The 17,463-nt window shown below is 42.4% G+C and overlaps 2 protein-coding genes across 2 annotated transcripts in view; both read left to right on the top strand.

The window, feature by feature from the left end:
- Positions 1 to 114: 114 nt before the first annotated feature.
- Positions 115 to 9,575, top strand: esyt3 (extended synaptotagmin-like protein 3). Its single transcript, XM_077616533.1, has 23 exons — positions 115 to 593; positions 1,375 to 1,416; positions 1,516 to 1,650; positions 1,756 to 1,832; positions 1,894 to 1,963; positions 2,097 to 2,186; positions 3,262 to 3,317; positions 3,420 to 3,540; positions 3,632 to 3,808; positions 3,974 to 4,056; positions 4,128 to 4,176; positions 4,247 to 4,336; positions 4,409 to 4,471; positions 5,033 to 5,089; positions 5,552 to 5,623; positions 5,850 to 5,936; positions 6,007 to 6,156; positions 6,577 to 6,881; positions 7,557 to 7,655; positions 7,733 to 7,864; positions 8,881 to 8,986; positions 9,057 to 9,106; positions 9,284 to 9,575. The coding sequence occupies exons 1-23, from the start codon at positions 240 to 242 to the stop codon at positions 9,333 to 9,335; spliced, it is 2,517 nt and encodes an 838-aa protein (XP_077472659.1). The 5' UTR covers positions 115 to 239; the 3' UTR covers positions 9,336 to 9,575.
- Positions 9,576 to 10,281: 706 nt separating this feature from the next.
- LOC144087276 (tensin-1-like) overlaps positions 10,282 to 17,463 on the top strand; it is a 43,958-nt gene continuing 36,776 nt past the window's right edge. Inside the window, exon 1 of the mRNA XM_077617686.1 lies at positions 10,282 to 10,495. Coding sequence (XP_077473812.1) covers positions 10,370 to 10,495 — 126 coding nt within the window. The 5' untranslated portion in view covers positions 10,282 to 10,369. The remainder of the gene's footprint in view (positions 10,496 to 17,463) is intronic.

Below are 17,463 nucleotides of genomic sequence, written 5' to 3'. Positions count from 1 at the left end.
AACGTCAGGGCATTTGTTATATAAATATGAAATATTTTCAATCAAATAATTTGTAGTGGGTCTCCCCGAGTTAGAGGCCCCACCCAGAATATGCTCAGGTGTGTCGTGTGACTCCGCCTACCTCACACGGTTCCCCAAGGCGGAAGCGTCTCGGTCCACTACTTCGGTCGTGAGCCCCGTCTGCGGAGACTTTACACCCCCAAAGAAGCTCGGGAGCCCGGCGGGGATCGGACCACCCGATGGCTTCCCCGAGTCCCGCAGCGGGACTCGAACCCCGCGACGACATCACCCCCGGAGTCGGCGAAGCGGGAGCAGGTAGTTCGGAGAAGCTCAGCCCGTCCAACGTCAACCGCATCCTGACGGAATTCTTCGTGTACTTCCTCCGCGGCGTCGTACTCTTCTACCCCGTCTACCTGACGGGCTACCTGGGCCTGAGCGTCAGCTGGCTCTTCCTGTGCGTGCTCATGGTCACCTGGTGGAAGAAGAACCGACAGTGGAAGGTCTCTCGGGTCGGAACCGCCATCGATTTTGTGGATAACGAGAAGGAAGTGGTGAACACTGAGCTTAAGAAGTCCTTGCAGATGGCATCATGGGTATGCAATATTAACCAAAGTCACAATTTGTGCTTTCACTGAGTAAATAAATTCTATTAACATGCAAAAAAATTAAAAAGTGCATACACTTTTTAACTTCTAACATCCAAAGGAAGTGCATTAAATATTTCTACCCGTCACAATAAGTCGCTGACAAAATATACATTACTATTTGTATGGGGAAACTATTTCTAGAAACTAAGCAAGTGAAATTGGACAGTGGTTGGGATTCAGTTATTATATGAGTAAGTAATAAGTAATACATTTTCAACATTTCAGCTTGAAGTGGTTTTATGTTAGGCACATACCTGACTTGGGTTGGTTGATCTTGGCCGGCAGCATTTGCACCAGCCACACCTATTCATTAGGAACTCGTTAAATAGTATGTGTTTGTTCGCTAATTCGTTCGTATTTTGTCAATCTTGAGTAAGTGCATGTGTATAAGTTGGGGCTTCAGTTTTCATTCCGCAAAAAAACAACAACATAACAAAAACATGCAGATTAATTCAAATAATTCAGCTAATATATACTTTAGCGTGTGGCTGCAAGTTGTTTTTATTTCGTTTTTCTGGGCATCTAATGACTAGCATCAAATCTAACCAATTTCTGTAGTTTAGATTTTCCAAGACATGAACGTTATCACAACATAATATCAAAACAGGCATCTTTTGCGAAATGTATCATGTTTAAACATAAAGATGATGCATTAGTCTTCTTTTTCCGGACATTTAGTAATATGCGTCACTGACATTTTTGATTGATTTTCTTTTTATCTGTAAAGATCCAATTCAACGATGTGGAGAAAGTGGAATGGGTGAACAAGGTATGCTAACAACAACAAAAAACACGCATTTTGGCAGTTTCCTTTGCTAAGAAGTAACACAAATGTTGACCATTTGAAACATGGTTTCTCGATTTGAAGGTCTTGGAGCAGGCCTGGCCTTTCTTTGGGATGTTCATGGAAAAACTCCTGCGGGGAAACATCCAGTCGGCCGTCCGCCAGTCCAGCTCGGAGCTCAAGACCTTCACTTTCACCAAGATCCACTTTGGACACATCGTGGGTTATTTCTTGACCTTCCGATAATTTTGCCTGAAAAGTGAAATGACGCAATTGCATATAATAATGGGACACGTTTTTTTTGTTACCTGCCCGCATTTGCAGCCGCTCCGCATCGTGGGGATTCAAGCGTACACCCACGAGGTGGACCACCGGGAAGTGGTTCTGGACATAACCATCAAGTTGGTTTGACACATTTGTTGGCCTCAATCCGCCATGTTTCTGACACGTTTTGCTTCGTAGCTACGAAGGCGACGTGGACATCGACGTCCAGATCAAATCGGCCATCACGGGTGGCGTCAAAGGACTGAAAGTGAGAAATTTCAAATTCAATCGATTGAAACTTTCTTGTGCTTTCGTTAAGAAAAACAAACTTCTGAGGTGCGCAAATAACATGTCTGTAATATGTAAATAGATTTCTAATGCAAGTGTCTTGAACCTTCTAGCTGCGGGGGATGATGAGGGTGATTCTAGAGCCTCTCGTTGGTCAAGTGCCACTCGTGGGAGGAGTTACTTTTTTCTTCATACGCCGCCCGGTAAGTCCGCCACGTCTGGGACAATTTCAAATCAAGTACCGAATTTTGCTGTTTAATATACCCGGGTATATTAAACGGCAGGGGCATATTAAATGGCGCACAAACGGGAAGGTACGATCCACTACGCATTCTTTATGCCGTGACGGGGTTCATCAACGTTTTGCATACTAAAACTACTTACTGCTCAGGTTAAAACTACTTACTGCTGAATAAAGTCTGACTTGGAATTTTAATGAACTTAAGTATCTATCATTATGCCCCCATGAACACCATACAAAATCTTGCCAAAAAAGCTGAGTTGCCATTTAATATAGTATATTATACGGCAGGGGCGTGTGCGGTCGATTGGTCGCCGGTCTTTTGGTCGCGGTCTAGGTGACCAATAGACCGCGACCAAAAGACCGACGACCAGTAGACCGGCGACCAAACAAGGTAAAACAAGACGGTCTACGCATCAATAAAAGCCAAGAATGGCCATGAGCAGTTTCACTGAGCCGACGTGTGAGTGTAGAAGAGTTTGTATGTACATGCGTTGTCCCTTTAAGAAGCGACGTCCGTCAGGGTCTTAACAAGTTCTCCAACAAAAAACAATAAAAGTCCGGGAAATTTTGAGCTTTTCTTTAGCCTAATAATTACTAGGGCATTAAGTATGACTAAATAGTCATTCGCAGTTTGTATTTAGGGAATTTGAGCAACCATTTAAATGGTCATTATCACTTACCAAAAGACAGGCGACCAAAAGACTGGCGACCAAAAGATCGGCAACCAATCGACCGTGTACCCGGCAGGGTATATTAAATGGCGCACAAACGGGAGGCTCAAAAAAGCAAAAATCATTTCATATACCCGGGTATATTAAACGGCAAAATACGGTATGTTTTGTCCCACACAACTTTTTGGGCAATCGACCGTACAATGGATGCTAATGATAAATATATTTCAATACGTGTACGTAGAAATTGTTGCACTTAGCAGTCTCAAATATTTTTGCTAAAGTTATCTGAATCAATATTATCCATGGCGTAATCCATTCAGATTGATGTGCGAACAATCATTTCATTTTATAATCTTTCAGACCCTTGAAATCAACTGGACCGGCATGACCAACATCTTAGACAGCTCCGCCTTCAGGTGCTTTCTTATTCGAGACTTTTCGTTTTTTTTAGCCCAAGCTTTTCCATTCGACGAGCTTTTATTTTTGTGGCCTTGATCGACCACCCGTTTCCTTTTTAGTTCGTTCTCCGAAGAAACCATCATGGACATCATCGCCTCTTACATGGTCTTGCCCAACCGCATGTGTATTCCGCTCATCGACCAAGTCAAAGTGGACCAGATGAGATTTCCGCTGCCCCGTGTAAGGCGGAAAAACCGTCGACCATTTTAAGCGGATTTCTTCTTCGTCTTCTGGAACCGTTCCTGATTTAAAAGCTGTTTCCATCCCTCAGGGAGTGGTGAGAGTATACTTGGTGGAAGCCAGAGACCTGTTGGCCAAGGACACGTACATGCTGGGGATGGTGAAGGGCAAGTCGGACCCGTACGCCACGCTCTGCGTGGGCGACCGCAAAGTCAAGAGCAAAACCGTCAAAGAGAATCTCAACCCCAGTTGGGGTGAAGTTCATGAGGTACGGTAGCGTTGCAATGTTTCCCTCAATGGAATGGATTTCAAGGTCTTGGGGAAGGTCTCACGCACGCACTTTGTCTTTGAAATTCACCAAAAACTGAATAAGAGTCATCGGTGAAATGAATTGGACTTGATTCGAATCTCGTGGTGTGGTCTCTGTTGGCAGTTTGTTGTACACGAGGCGCCAGGACAAGAGCTGGAAGTGGAGCTTTATGATGAAGACACGGACAAAGACGACTTCCTCGGAAGGTAAGGAGAATGGCATGGTCTTCTTTCTGTTACTGCGAGCTCTGTGCACTACCGTGGACTTTCTGTGGAAGATACCATCTGGATCTGGGAGAAGTAAAGAAGGAGAAACAAATGGATCAGGTGAGGTTGGACTGATTGGATTGGCTTTGGAATGATGCTGAGTAAGCAAATGTGTTTGTTTCTTTGCCAGTGGTTTCCTGTGGAAGGTGTTGAGAATGGAGAAGTTCATCTAAAGCTTCACTGGCTTTCACTGCAAAGTGACCCCACCATGCTAAAAGAGGTATGAACAAGGATTTTGTCCTCAAAACACGTTGTCGGCACCTACCGACATGTCCTCTTCTGCTTCTTCCAGTCTTCTGAAGGCTACGCCTGCGCCATGTTGGCCGTGTATCTGGACAGCGCCTCCAACCTTCCTGTCAGTGACTTTCTGTCTCCCAATCAAATTGTTTCCCCAGCTGCCGGTGTCCTATAGAAAGCTTCTAGTAGTTTTACGTCTAACCTAATTTTTTAACTTGCAAACCTTGAAGTGAAGGCATCTGAGGTGGACGTTTATTCAAAATCTCACTAATAACATCGTATCTATGTTTATCTATCTGGGCCTGTAGTGAACTGGACAGTAATCCTTCGAATATCGCAAAGTAGGGTCACCCCTATTATAACTTTTTTGTTTTCTTCAGTGCTGAGTCCTTTTCACATTTTAATGAACTTAAAAAAATCATAATTAATAGCGGAAAAAAATCGCAAAGTAGTGAATTCGCGATAAGTGAGGGATTACTGTAATATAATTTAACAATATTCATTTAGCTTTGTATAGCATTGGATTGTAGTTTTGAATGAAGTAGACTTGTGACAAAAGACTATAATCATTTCAGTAGTTTCCCCTTTTCTGATGTATTTTTTTTGTACAAATTCTTGTGAGTTTATATAACTTCTGTGTAAATCATGTTGCCAATTAATGGTCTGAATATACCAACAGAAAGACCTGAATGAGATTGAGCAGCAGAATAAAAATAAGCATGCCCGAGAAGTTCGGGTAAGTACATTTTATCTACATTTTTAGTGCCGAGCATTAATGCCGCGGTAGCTGGTTTTTCCTGTCTTTCCACTGCATTCGTTTAGACCTGCTTAGCTTTTGCATTTCCATCTTAAAAGGGTTTAATTCATAATTATGTTCCTTTAACATTTTCTTGATAACTCTTATTTGTTTTTAATTCTTCTTTTCCACTTCCCCTACTGAGGACAGAATTCTTATCTCAAAATTTAGTACTATAAATCTGTGTTTTAGTGGGGTAGGCGTTGCTACCGCCACCGGCTGGACGTGAACGAGAAAACACTCGTTTGCTTACTCCCCTCATTAAAAAAGAAAAAGAAAAAATTGCCAATGTGGTTCATTTTTTGCCCATAATAATATACGAGCTGGTTTATTTTTAAAAATATGGATTTGAAGCGTTTCATTTTTTTTATTATTATTTTTTATTTTTTCATATGTTTTCAGCTGACCAGGAAATCTGCAGGTCCGAGCTCCTTTGTGGAATTATCCATCAATGACAATGTTCGAAAAAGCAAGGTGAGGCTTACAATCTGCTAAATTCATTTAAATTCTATTTGGGAATTTGTATCATTTCCTGCCATTGACAATAATCCCAGTCCAATTTCAATGATCATTCACTTTGGGCCCTCCCAGGCAAGCGATTGGACATCCACGTTTTCATGACAAACTGTGCTCTTCAGATCAAATGTGCCATTTGTCTTTCTTGAAGACACACATTTGAAACATCTAAATTCCTCCTCAGGTGATCCACTCCACCAAAGACCCCGCTTGGGAGGAGGGCTTCACTTTCTTCGTGCACAACGTCAAAACGCAGCAGCTCTTTGTTCAGGTGGGACGCACACGAGCGCCTGAATAGGCTGACTTTAAAAATGACCTGGAGTCTTTTGTGGACTTTGCAGGTGAAAGAAAATAGCAAGAAGACACAACTGGGGGTCCTGCGCTTGCCCCTCAGTCGCTTCCTCAACGTGTCCAACATGACCCTAGACCAGCGCTTCCCGCTGGAGCAGTCGGGAGCTAACAGCCAACTCAAACTCAAGGCTACACTTAGGGTAGCTAACATTTTAAACTATATATATTTTTGTTCCCAAACATGCATCGCCCTCACAGTTCTGGGTTCGATCCCAGGTGGGTCCTCCCTGTGTGGAGTGTGCATGTTCTCTCTGGGCTTGCGTGGGTTTTCTCCGGGTACTCCAGTTTCACCCCCACCTTCCAAAAACATGCTAGCTAAGCTACTTTAACGCTAAATTTCTCCCAGCTACGAGCGAATGGTTGTTTGTCTGCTCGTGCCCTGAGATTGGCCTGGTGGCCAAAGCCAGCTGGGATAGGCTCCAGCACCCCCCGTGATTCAGCGCTTCCAAAAATGAACGTTCTCAAACACCAATGAAGCACGTCGTATCATATCTATCACTATCACTATCATGATAAGTGGACGTTTGTTGACAAATCATTGATCCAATCCCAACCAACAGATTCTAACCCTGGAAGAGCCCCCGCCCCCCCCTGAAGCGGAGCACGAAATAGCGCCGAACCAAGCCAACGCTTTCTCCTCGCCCGGCGTTTCTGACCAGATCGGTCCAGCAGGTCAAGCCTCGCCCCGGGCGGTCCCATCCGAAGACTTCTCGACCTACCGGCGGGGTTCTTACCTGGCCTCGGAGGTCTTGCGGGGGTCGCCGGCCACCCCCAGCATGAGGCGGTACGACTCCCACAGCCTTCTGTCCGAAAACGCCCTGGCGTCGTCCCGCTTCGATCTGGCAGAGGGAGCGATGTATCCAGAGTGAGTCGGCGCGTGGCCGCAAAACACACGTAAACGTGCCTTTGGGATGTTTAGCACTGCAAATGAAGAAGAACAAAATCTGATGAGCACGATGCAGCGCCATGACCTTTTTTTTATGTACGGTGGTACCTCGAGATACGAGCGTCATTCGTTCCGGGATAAAGACTTTTTGCACGGCAACGCACTCGTAACATAACAAACAAATTTAAATGAACTTAGATTATGATGCAGACACACTCAAAAATAAGTTTCATCTAACCTTACACTAAACTTAATTCTATTTAAAAAAAAAAAATTGATACCTTTCTCCCGGGTTGGCTCTATTGGCCCCGCCTCCACCCTGACTTTCAGATGCAACCTATCAAGGGTTGTTTGCTTGTGTATCCCCTTCAAAATAATGCAAACAAATGTCCTCACAATAGGATAACGCACGACCACTTGCCAATGAGAACTAGTAAATACTCCTCTCGTATTAGCGATCGCGCCGCCATTCGCACTGACTAACGGGAAGAAAAAAAACACTGAAAAAAATGCAAGGCTCCGCCCAGTGCTCGTAGAGACATCACGAAGAGGGAAATGTCCACTTGACCTCCAATGTTGACCTTTTTTTGTGTTTACGGTAATGTCCACTTGTCCTCCAATGTTGACCTTTTTTTGTGTTTACGGTGACTTTAGGGCCCTGCGCAAACACCAGGGGTCCTTAGGGGAGATCAACCTGACGGTGCGCTACGCCACGCTGAGGAAAAAACTGGTCATTGAGGTCAAGTCCTGCAGGTGTTTTGCAGAACCAGACGCTTTCGGGCTTTTCAAGCCATTTTTTGTCCAATCTTGTACCGTCCTGCCGTCCACAGGAACATCTTTCCCTGCAGTGAAAACGGAACCGACTCTTACGTGCGCCTCTATTTGCTGCCCGACCAAACGTGGCGACACCGCAAGAGGACGCACGTGAAGAAGAGGACTGTCAATCCTGTCTTTGAAGAGAAGTACGCTCTTCAAATCTCGGTGCTAAGACTACCATATTTTCACGACTATATGGCGCATCACATTTAAAGCCGCAGTGTCAGTAACGAGTGCTATTTCTGTATTTGACACACAAAGGACGCACCGTTTTTAAAGACACAGCCAGGCATGGCAAAACATACACCTGCCTAAACATACGGACACACGCTAAAACACGTTTTTCAAAAGGCAACGGAAGCAAAACTGAGTTGGGTTGTACTTTATTTAGCCATTTTACAATGTACTCACATCATCATGACCCACAAATACAAAGTCATCATTTTCTGTGTCCGAATTGAACAATTGTGCAAATGAGTCATCGAAAACGCTGAGTTTTATACGTTCGTCGAGGCGGCCACAATCCATTCGCAAATAGTAGCTAGCGTAACTAGCCTGGCGCTGCCTGCCATCCTTTGTAAAGCTGTGTTGATGTCGATGTCCACGGCAACATCTAGCGGCAGGAGTTCTTTTGTAAATCCAGCCGGAATGACGGCGAGCACCAAATTAGTGTGCTCGCCGTCATACTGGGTGTATTGACAAAAGAACTACCGTATTTTCACGACTAAGGCGCACTTAAGTCTTAAATTTTCTCCAAAATAGACAGGGCCCCTTATAATCCAGTGTGCTTTATATATGGAAGAAAATTAAAATGTGTCATTCATTGAGGGTGCGCCTTATAATGCGGTGCGCCTTATAGTCGTGAAAATACGGTATATATCCCAGCAGTCACTGCGCAGTACTTTTTCTACGGGGGAAAATAGTAGAGTCGGGGGCTGCTTGCCGTAGTTGTGAGAGCTGTAGAGGATGGTGTACCCTATCCACTGATTTATTTTATTTTATCGTGATAACAATTTTAGTATTGGTCCATATATAAAGCGCACTGGATTATAAGGCGCACAGTCTATTTTGGAGAAAATTTAAGACTTTTAAGTGCGCCTTATAGTCGTGAAAATACGGTAGTTTGACGTCGGGATTCTAACCGTGGACTTGCACACTCTAGGTTTGAGTTTGACGTATCCCTGGAAGAAGCCCTGACGCGTGCCTTAGACGTCGCCGTGAAGAACAACAAAATGTTCCACAGGCGGGAAAGGAAGGATATCGGAACGGTGGGCAACCGACGGACCACTTAAGTGAAAAAAATTGGTGTAAATATGTTTTTATTTTGCGCATTTTCAGGTGCTGATCAGTCTCGCCCAATTGGATTTATCGAAAGATGTCACAGACTGGTATGTAGCCATTTTCCCTACTTTGGACCCGTGATTTGATAAAGTGGGATTTTGGGGGGTTCAACACATGACCCATTTTTGGAGAATTGAGCGCGTCGGCCTCACAATTCTGGGGTCGTGGTTCGATCCCAGGTGGGTCCTCACTATGTGGACTTTGTCTTGTTTCCCACCCGCAAGGTATAAACTTTCGTTGCAAGGCCAGAAGCGCTACAGCAGGGGGGAATTGTAAAACTACAACTGCATATTTCCGGAGAAATATCGACTGCCATACTGAAAAGATCCTTCAAGTTGTCACTTTGTCCTCATTTTTACATTTTATTTTGTATTTTTTTTATTAACCACACCAACTAAGTTGATGATGTTACTATTTGGACGCACTGGAATGATGGTGTCACAAATCAGAGGAATAGTTCTTTTGTACAGTTTTAGTTCGTTTTTTTTTTAAATAACATTTTGTTTCCAAGCATTATGGTGTAAATTGTGTTTCGTTTGAAAAGGGAAGGTCAAAATAAAATTTAAAAAAGTAATTCAGGTTTGTTGTGTCATATTATTGCACATTAAAAAGTTCACCTTTTTGTGAAATGGCTTAAAAATGCAAAATGGATTTATTGAACTTTTGTTTGTTATGTAAAAATCAGTGAAAAAGTGGAAGATGAGCATTAGAATTAGTGAAGGAATATAGATATTGTAGATAAAATTAAAACTTAAATTAAATTGGCAGAAGAAACCAGCAATGCTGCAATTTGTTATTTTTTTTCAAGTGGAAACGTGTGTAATATAAAAAAAAAGGGTTACAAAAACACTCAGCATTTTGATGTCTAAATGATTAAGAAATGTGAAACTTTTTAAATGTGGATGACACGGTAGTATCCGAAACTGGACTGGAATGATCACATGAAAATTTGGTCCAATTGCTGTAGTCGCTAGAATTATTTCAAAGTACATTAAAAAAAATAGGACAAAAAAAGAGAAACTCCTATTGGTTGTATTTCTCATTCTCATGATACTTTTATAATGGCAATAAAAGTATTCAATTGAATTGAATTTGAGAGCCAACCTGTGTTGTAGCATTCCAAAACCAGCAGAGGGGAGCAGAAAAGAAAGGTCTGAGCGAGAGAAAGGGCGGAACCGACGGAGAACCTACCTGTCGAGCGCCCAAGCGTGCGTTTCTCTTCTTCACTTTAGCGAGAAGCCAGAAGCCAGTCCGAAGCCACGGGTGGACGCCGAGGGGCCGTCAATGGGATTGGTCGCCTTTCTGCCCGGATGGGATGCACCGTGAGCTTCATCTGCTGTGAACAAGACTTTCTTCCAATGCTCCTTCACCACCATGACCAAGAAGAGGATGAGGACAGCAAAAAGAGGACACAGAAAGATCACAGTTTTTTCAAGGTGAGTCAAGCAGGAACTTTGTTTTTTTTGGTAATTATGTTCTTGCAAATTGACTTCAGTTATTTTAACTCATAAATAATGTATAATATTTTGAAATGACTATTTTTTATAGTTTATTCTATCAACATTTAAGACAATCAATACAGTACACTATAAAAAGTGGTGTCAATTGGAGTGGTTTTAATTGCACTCATTCGGGCACATTGAGGTGTTTTTACAACTTTCAAAACAATGATTACTTTTAGAGTTGTGGCAATGTTAATTTTATGCCAGTGAATTCTAGATTTTTGGAAAACAGTAATATTAATGATCGCCAGTCCTCACAAGTAAAAAGAATTGGACCCCATCGTCATCAATATATATTTTTTTGCCGCTTAAGTGTTTGTTGTTATATCATATCAGTTTGAAATAATTTTGCATTAAGTGTAAGGGTCTTTATCAAAACAAATTCATTTTTCTTCTATATTGTTTTGGACACTTTTGCATTTTTACTCGTTCAAATATCCACTTTAAAAAAAATGAATATTGATATAGTAAATATACACAAGCAGATTTAGCATGGTTACGGTAAATATAGGGACGCTGGGTCAGGCAGAAGAAACCAAACAGGAGGACCCTGATGAAGATGATGATGAAAAGTCCTAATTCAGTCAGGCTTGAAGTCTTACGTAAAAGATTTGAAACACACGCTTCATTGGTGCTGATCTAATATTCCAGAGTGACTCATTTGAAATCATCAGGGTGGTCCTTTCAAAAAAACAAAAAAAAACTAGCGGGTCTACTTTCTGGTTGACATAATCCGAAAGGTGCTTCATTCCAATTTCACATGCATGCCACTGCAATTTGTCTTGATTGGCTCAACCTGGCGTTGCCTTGGTTTTTTTTTTCAGGTCAATTTGACGATGTCGCAGTTAAAAGCCTTTTTCATTCAATTGGGCTTTTGTGCAAAATGTTTGTTTTCTCCCTGTCAATCTTAAAACAAGTCAATTTGGGCCATCAATTTAAAAATCAGGTTTACGGGATTATTTTCATGAGATTAAAAAATCGCGGAGAATTTCAGCAAATTAGATTAGAATAGAGAATTTAATTCATGCCGTATTCGGGAAATTTCACTGGTGGTAATAATACGAGGTAATGATTTTCTTGTAGTATTTTTCCTCTGGAAAAACAACAAATGACAGAAGTTTAGTTAGTGTAAGTATAGTTCAATAACGAAAGGAGAGTTCCTCACGCATTCCGGTGGACGCTTTGGCCATCGGGGCGAACAGTGCCTCCTCTGTGCCCTCCCCCCCATTCCTCCCTGCCTCCCCCGCCGCCGCGGGTGAGGGCGGCCTACGGTTTGACTTCTACCTGCCGACGAGGACTCTGACAACAAGACCCTCTCTGTGTGGACCCGGGCCCTGTCCGTCCCGTGTGTGCGCTTGACTTGGGGTGGAGGGGGTTCCCATACTTGAGCAAACAGGACTCCTGTCATTCTTTGTTTTTGTTAGTAGTCATTTTTAAAATTCAACTTTTTACAGTAATTTTAAAATTCAACTTTTTAGTGTTTTTTTAAATGCAACTTTTTACAGTAATTTTAAAATTCAACTTTTTAGTGTTTTTTTAAATTAAACTTTTTAGAGTTTTTTAAATTCAACTTTTTAGAGTATTTTTTAAAATTCAACTTTTTAGAGTATTTTTTAAAATTCAACTTTTTAGTGTTTTTTTAAATGGAACTTTTTACAGTATTTTTAAAATTCAACTTTTTAGTGATTTTTAAAATTCAACTTTTTAGAGTGTTTTTTTTTTTACATCAACTTTTTAGTGTTTTTTTTTAACTCCAACTTTTTAGTGTTTTTTTAACTTCAACTTTTTAGAGTATTTTTTAAATTCAACTTTTTAGAGTATTTTTTAAATTCAACTTTTTAGAGTATTTTTAAAACTAAACTTTTTAGAGTATATTTCAAATTCAACTTTTTAGAGTATTTTTAAAACTAAACTTTTTAGAGTATATTTTAAATTCAACTTTTTAGAGTATATTTTAAATTCAACTTTTTAGAGTATTTTTTAAGTTCAACTTTTTAGAGTATTTTTTAAGTTCAACTTTTTAGAGTATTTTTTGTATGAAGTGGGTTTGTGGTAGTATGGCGGATGAGTGGTCAGCGCATCAGTCTCACAGTTGTAGGGTCCTGGGTTCGAATCCAGGTCCTCCGGTGTGGAGTTTGCCTGTTCTTCCGGGCCTGCGTGGGTTTTGTCTGGGTACTCCGGTTTCCTCCCACATCTGCAAAACATGCATGCTAAGTTAACTGGTTGAACACTCCAAATTGCCTCACCCTTGCTACGACGGGTTGCCCTTTGACCTGCGATCAGCTGGGATAGGCTCCAGCACCCCCTACCACCCACGCTTCAGAAAACGAAAGAATGAATAGTCTGGGAAGTCAAAGTTGGACTTTGTCATCTCCCGCGGCCCGGACGTAACCTAAGCCCGTGATTGGAGGCCCCCGCCCGTATCCTATACTAAGAACTAAGATGGCATTATGTCAAATTGTGAATGTGGCTTTTATTCGCTTTTGTGTCTTTTCTGGGCAACGCGTGCGTACATACTTGGCAGGAGCGAGCGAGCGGACAGATGGACGGACGGACGGGGGGACCGACGTCTGCTTTCAGCCGCAAAGTCTGGCCCCGGGGGTCTCGCGGGCAGGCAAACTTGTCACTTCCGAGGCATTTGGATTCTTCTGGGATGTTTTGTGGGTATTTGGGGGTCCGGGGGTAATTGCCGTGACACTGGATTGGAAGCCAGGCCATATTAGCCACGTCGACCAATCTTGTTTTCATCGTGGGCGGAATGTTTTCCTTTTTGGGATGTAATAAATCCCCCTTTGACATGCTGCATTTGCTCTGAATATATATATATACACAGGAAGAAAAGACCACCCTTTTTTTTCCTCTTCTTCTTTTTTAGTGACCCCCCCCTCCACTTGTTTTGGACCAGTGCTCATAACAAGCTGAGGCACATCATTTGCACAGTTTTTTTTTTTTTTAACAAGGATATGTTTGTAGGTATTAGCGCTGGAATGTGGTTTCACAGTGGACTCTTGAAAATTGTTATGTTTAATCTACCCAAACATATAAAAATAACCCTCCAAAAAAGATGAAAGTCAAGTGAAAAAAATGACTGAAATATAAACATGAGAAAAAAGGATGAGAAAAATATGTCTATTTCTTAAACTGAGATTTTTAAATTGAATTGGATGCTTTTAATGTCATTATACAAGTATAATGACATTTAAAGCCTCACCACAAAGTGGCCAAATAACAACAACAAACAAACAGACAAATAAATAATCGATAAATAACAATAAATAAGTCATGAATAAATAAGTAGTCAACAACATAAATAATTAGAGAGGTGCACAAATAACAACAACAAACAAATTACTTCATTTTGAGATATATGTACTTTTTTTTTTGCTAAAAATTGGCCAAATATTCCATACGGTGTGTGTGTATGAAGTTCTTTGTTCTCCGTAAATGGATGCTGTTATTATTAGTGTGTAGAAAGTTAATAACCTTCTGAGTGTGTGTTTTAGTGGCACATACTCGGCGTTCCTGGCGTGATCCCCGCCAGCCGGGTGTGTTCGTGTTCTGCCCTTTGCGCCGCGGGCCCAGGAATGCTTCATTAAATCACACTCGCCAGTCCTGATGCCGGACATGTGTTGCACACACACCTCAAAGATCTGCGGCATGCACACAGACTGACATCACACACACACACTTGCACTTATTCGACCGTTTACTTCATTTCTGACAGAGTAAATATGTCCAAGTGACATCATTTGTGAGAAAGAAGGCACCCAAAACTTTCATATATGCATTTCAAAAACAAATATGGACAGCAAGCCATTACATTACTCACACTTGGGATTTAATTATTATTATTTTTTAATTAAATTCACTTTATCAATGGACAAAAATAAGAATATTTAGTTGCATTGTGTTTTTTACGTCTAGTTTTCAGACCCTCAGGTGCTGCCTTAACGTATAATTATGGCTCGGCTGTTGTGATGTTTTTGTCATTTTTTCCCAACAAAGATTACCTGTAGATTTGATTAAATTGCAGCGTCTTAAACGCATCAAAGCCAAAAATCTTTTAAAAGCAATTTTGTTGCTTCCAAAAAGAAATTCCCAGGCAGTAGCAATAATAAACCAGCTGACCTCAATTAAGGAAATCTTTCTTTCAAGCTAACGCTATCATTTAAAAAATAATAATTTCAGTTATATTCTACAAGCAGGGGGGACCGGAAAAAAGTGTTTCGACAGCCATTTCAACTCTCTACGTTGCACGGTTTGGACAAACGTAGCGAGAGAATCTTAACATACACACTCACACACCCATCAATCACGCTTTACAAGGATTATAGATAACTTGCAAAGTTTCTGAAACTTTTTCCACCAACTACTCATCACTGAACCATGCATGCACTTAAAAAAAGTCATTTCTGCAAACGGCTTGTGGTGAACCCGTTTTTTAAAGGGGGAGCTCAATTTGAGAAGCCATGCTGATTGTAAAAATATCTCCAAAATGGCCACGGCAGCGGTTGTTGTGGCTCAAGCATTTCAATCAGTGGGAGACCCCTCCCAAAAAAGAAGAATCCAAACAACTAGCGGGGGGAACGCAATCCATCTTCTGGACAGCTTGCCCCAAAAACAATGGCAGCATTCGCGAGCACTCCCGTCGGCAATGCTCATCAGCGGCTTTTCTCCTGGCTTAGCACTTGAAGGAGTGATAACATACCCGCGCAAAATACCCCCCCATGTCAAAACCTGAGCACACAACACGCGCTTTGATGCAGGCGAGCCAGGCTTTGGTGGGCTTTGCGGGGAATGAAGTTTGTGTGGCTTTCGACGTCAGGATTAGCCATGTTGCCTTTTCGCAGTCTGGGTAATCGTTCTCGATGGGTATCTGCCTCAACCTGTTTTTTTAAACGGTTATTTCACTTGAAAGAATACTCATTGAGGACACTAATTCAATTGGTGGACGGCGATGAATGGGCTCTCACACCTTCGTTTTTCGTTGCCAATCCCGGAAATCCTTCAAACGGTGGGAAAAACCGTTGGATTTGAAACGAGAGCGGCTCATTTCTTCATTAGATTTCGGACTTTGGTCCTTGCAAGGTTTTCTGTTAAAGTAGACGTTCATTCATTTTCGGAACTGCTTGCATTCACTAAGGTTGCGGGGGTGCTGGAGCTTATCCCAGCTGGCTACAGGCGCACCCTAAATGGGTGGTCAGCCAATTGCAGGGCACCAGGAGACAAAGGAAAACCAGTCATAGCTAGAGTGTTCAACCCGCTAGCCTAGCATACAAGTTTTTGTAATGTGGGAGTACCTGGAGAAAACCCACACAAGCCCTCAGGAGTATTTGCAAACTCCACACTGAGGACCCAGCTGGGATCGAACCTAGGACCCCAGAACGGTGAAAGCGACGACTTTAGTAGACGTGTCCACCAAATTTCTGTCTCATCGGTCTAAAGCGGTGGTGTCCAAACTACGGCCGGCGGGCCAATTGTGGCCGCAACCCAGTTTTTATTGGCCTGATGAAAATATCATTGACTGTAGCCCACTGAAGAAGCTAGTCTGGGTACTTGAGAATGTCATGATGGATCTGTCCATCAAATGACAGGTCATGTCAAAAGTTGAACCTAGCCTAGCTAGCGGCTAGGCTAGCATAGACCTTAGGAATAGGCTTAGAGGAATAAGTCGAGTTTGACGAATTATTTGGTGGTTCAAATTGACAACTTGAAAAAAAAAAGTTACATTTGTCCATCTTGTAGTGAGATAAGATAAATCCAAGTTGCAAGTCACATAAGTAAAACACATATGGAGTCTTTTAGTTGTTCAACAAGCTGGTGCTAAAATCGACCAAGGGAAACTTCAGCCAGTTGCAGGCCCAAAAAAAAAAAGTATTTTTGCTTTCCATGTTCTATTTTCCTGACACAGGCTTTCCATGGTGTGTGTGTGTGTGTGTGTGTGTGTGTGTGTGTTTCCTCTCCGGTGCCTAACAATGCTGCTCAGGAAGTATGTCAGGATAAGTGCCAGACTCCAGGGCTCGCTTTTGTCCCTGAAAGTCTCAGAGAGGAGAACACCAACCAGGATAGCTCGCTCATCCAGTGAAAGAACATTTGGGATCCGTCAACAAAAAAAGGGGGAAAGCGTGGCTTCAGGTGTCTTTAGAGACCACAATGTCCTTCTTGAGGGTGAGTGCTCCTCCACTTCTGATGTCATTTCTCACCTGTTTGGCGAAAAAAGGCTTCGGAATTTCTCGCGGTTCACCGATTGTTTTGACGTCGGCATCCCGGCGATGCGGCGTTGGCCGGCGATTAGATTCAATCTTCTTCCCGAAAAACTGATGGACTCCGAAGAAGGTTCCCTTCTGCTGACTCAAGACGGAACGGACGCTCCTTTGCACCACTAATGAAATGAGCTTTGATTTAATCCCCGATGGCTTTCTGCCACCATCTTGCGTTAGCCCAAAACAAAAAAAATCGATATCGGGAAGGGGCGATAGACAATGGGAACATTAATCATATCAGCCGGTGATATGATTAACAATAGTCGGATGGGGTTCATGTTTTGGATTGAAAACATTCAAAGCGGTGACTTTCGGCCTTGCGGGAAAGTGTCGGGATGACGTCATGGACGCAGCTGGCGAGAAAGGGCGCCGTGAACCGAGGGCTGGCCTCAGCAAAATTTCATCACGTCGCCGGCCACTTAAGAGCCAGAGAGAGAGAGAGAGAGAGAGAGAGAGAGAGACCATTGTGCTGATTAATAGCGACCTACCAACAAAATATTAGCGTTCACCAGCTGTGACCGGACCATGCCGGAGCCGTTAAAGAGAAGAGCTTATTACTTGATTGCTTACTTAAGAACAATAGTTGGCGGGTCCAATTTCTGTGTGAGAATGACCCGTTTTGCAATGCCGCTTTTGGAA

The sequence above is a fragment of the Stigmatopora argus genome, chromosome 13 (genome assembly GCF_051989625.1).
Source record: "Stigmatopora argus isolate UIUO_Sarg chromosome 13, RoL_Sarg_1.0, whole genome shotgun sequence".
NCBI lineage: Eukaryota > Metazoa > Chordata > Actinopteri > Syngnathiformes > Syngnathidae > Stigmatopora > Stigmatopora argus.
The sequence above is the reverse complement of the archived record's forward strand: the minus strand, read 5'-3'. Positions and strand labels throughout refer to the sequence as shown.

Coding starts and splice junctions, on each gene's coding strand:
- esyt3 (XM_077616533.1), top strand. CDS start 240: ATGGCTTCCCCGAGTCCCGCAGCGGGACTCGAACCCCGCGACGACATC. Junction 3,318..3,419: donor TTAGACAGCTCCGCCTTCAG/GTGCTTTCTTAT, acceptor TTTCCTTTTTAG/TTCGTTCTCCGAAGAAACCA. Junction 4,057..4,127: donor AAAGACGACTTCCTCGGAAG/GTAAGGAGAATG, acceptor TTTCTGTGGAAG/ATACCATCTGGATCTGGGAG.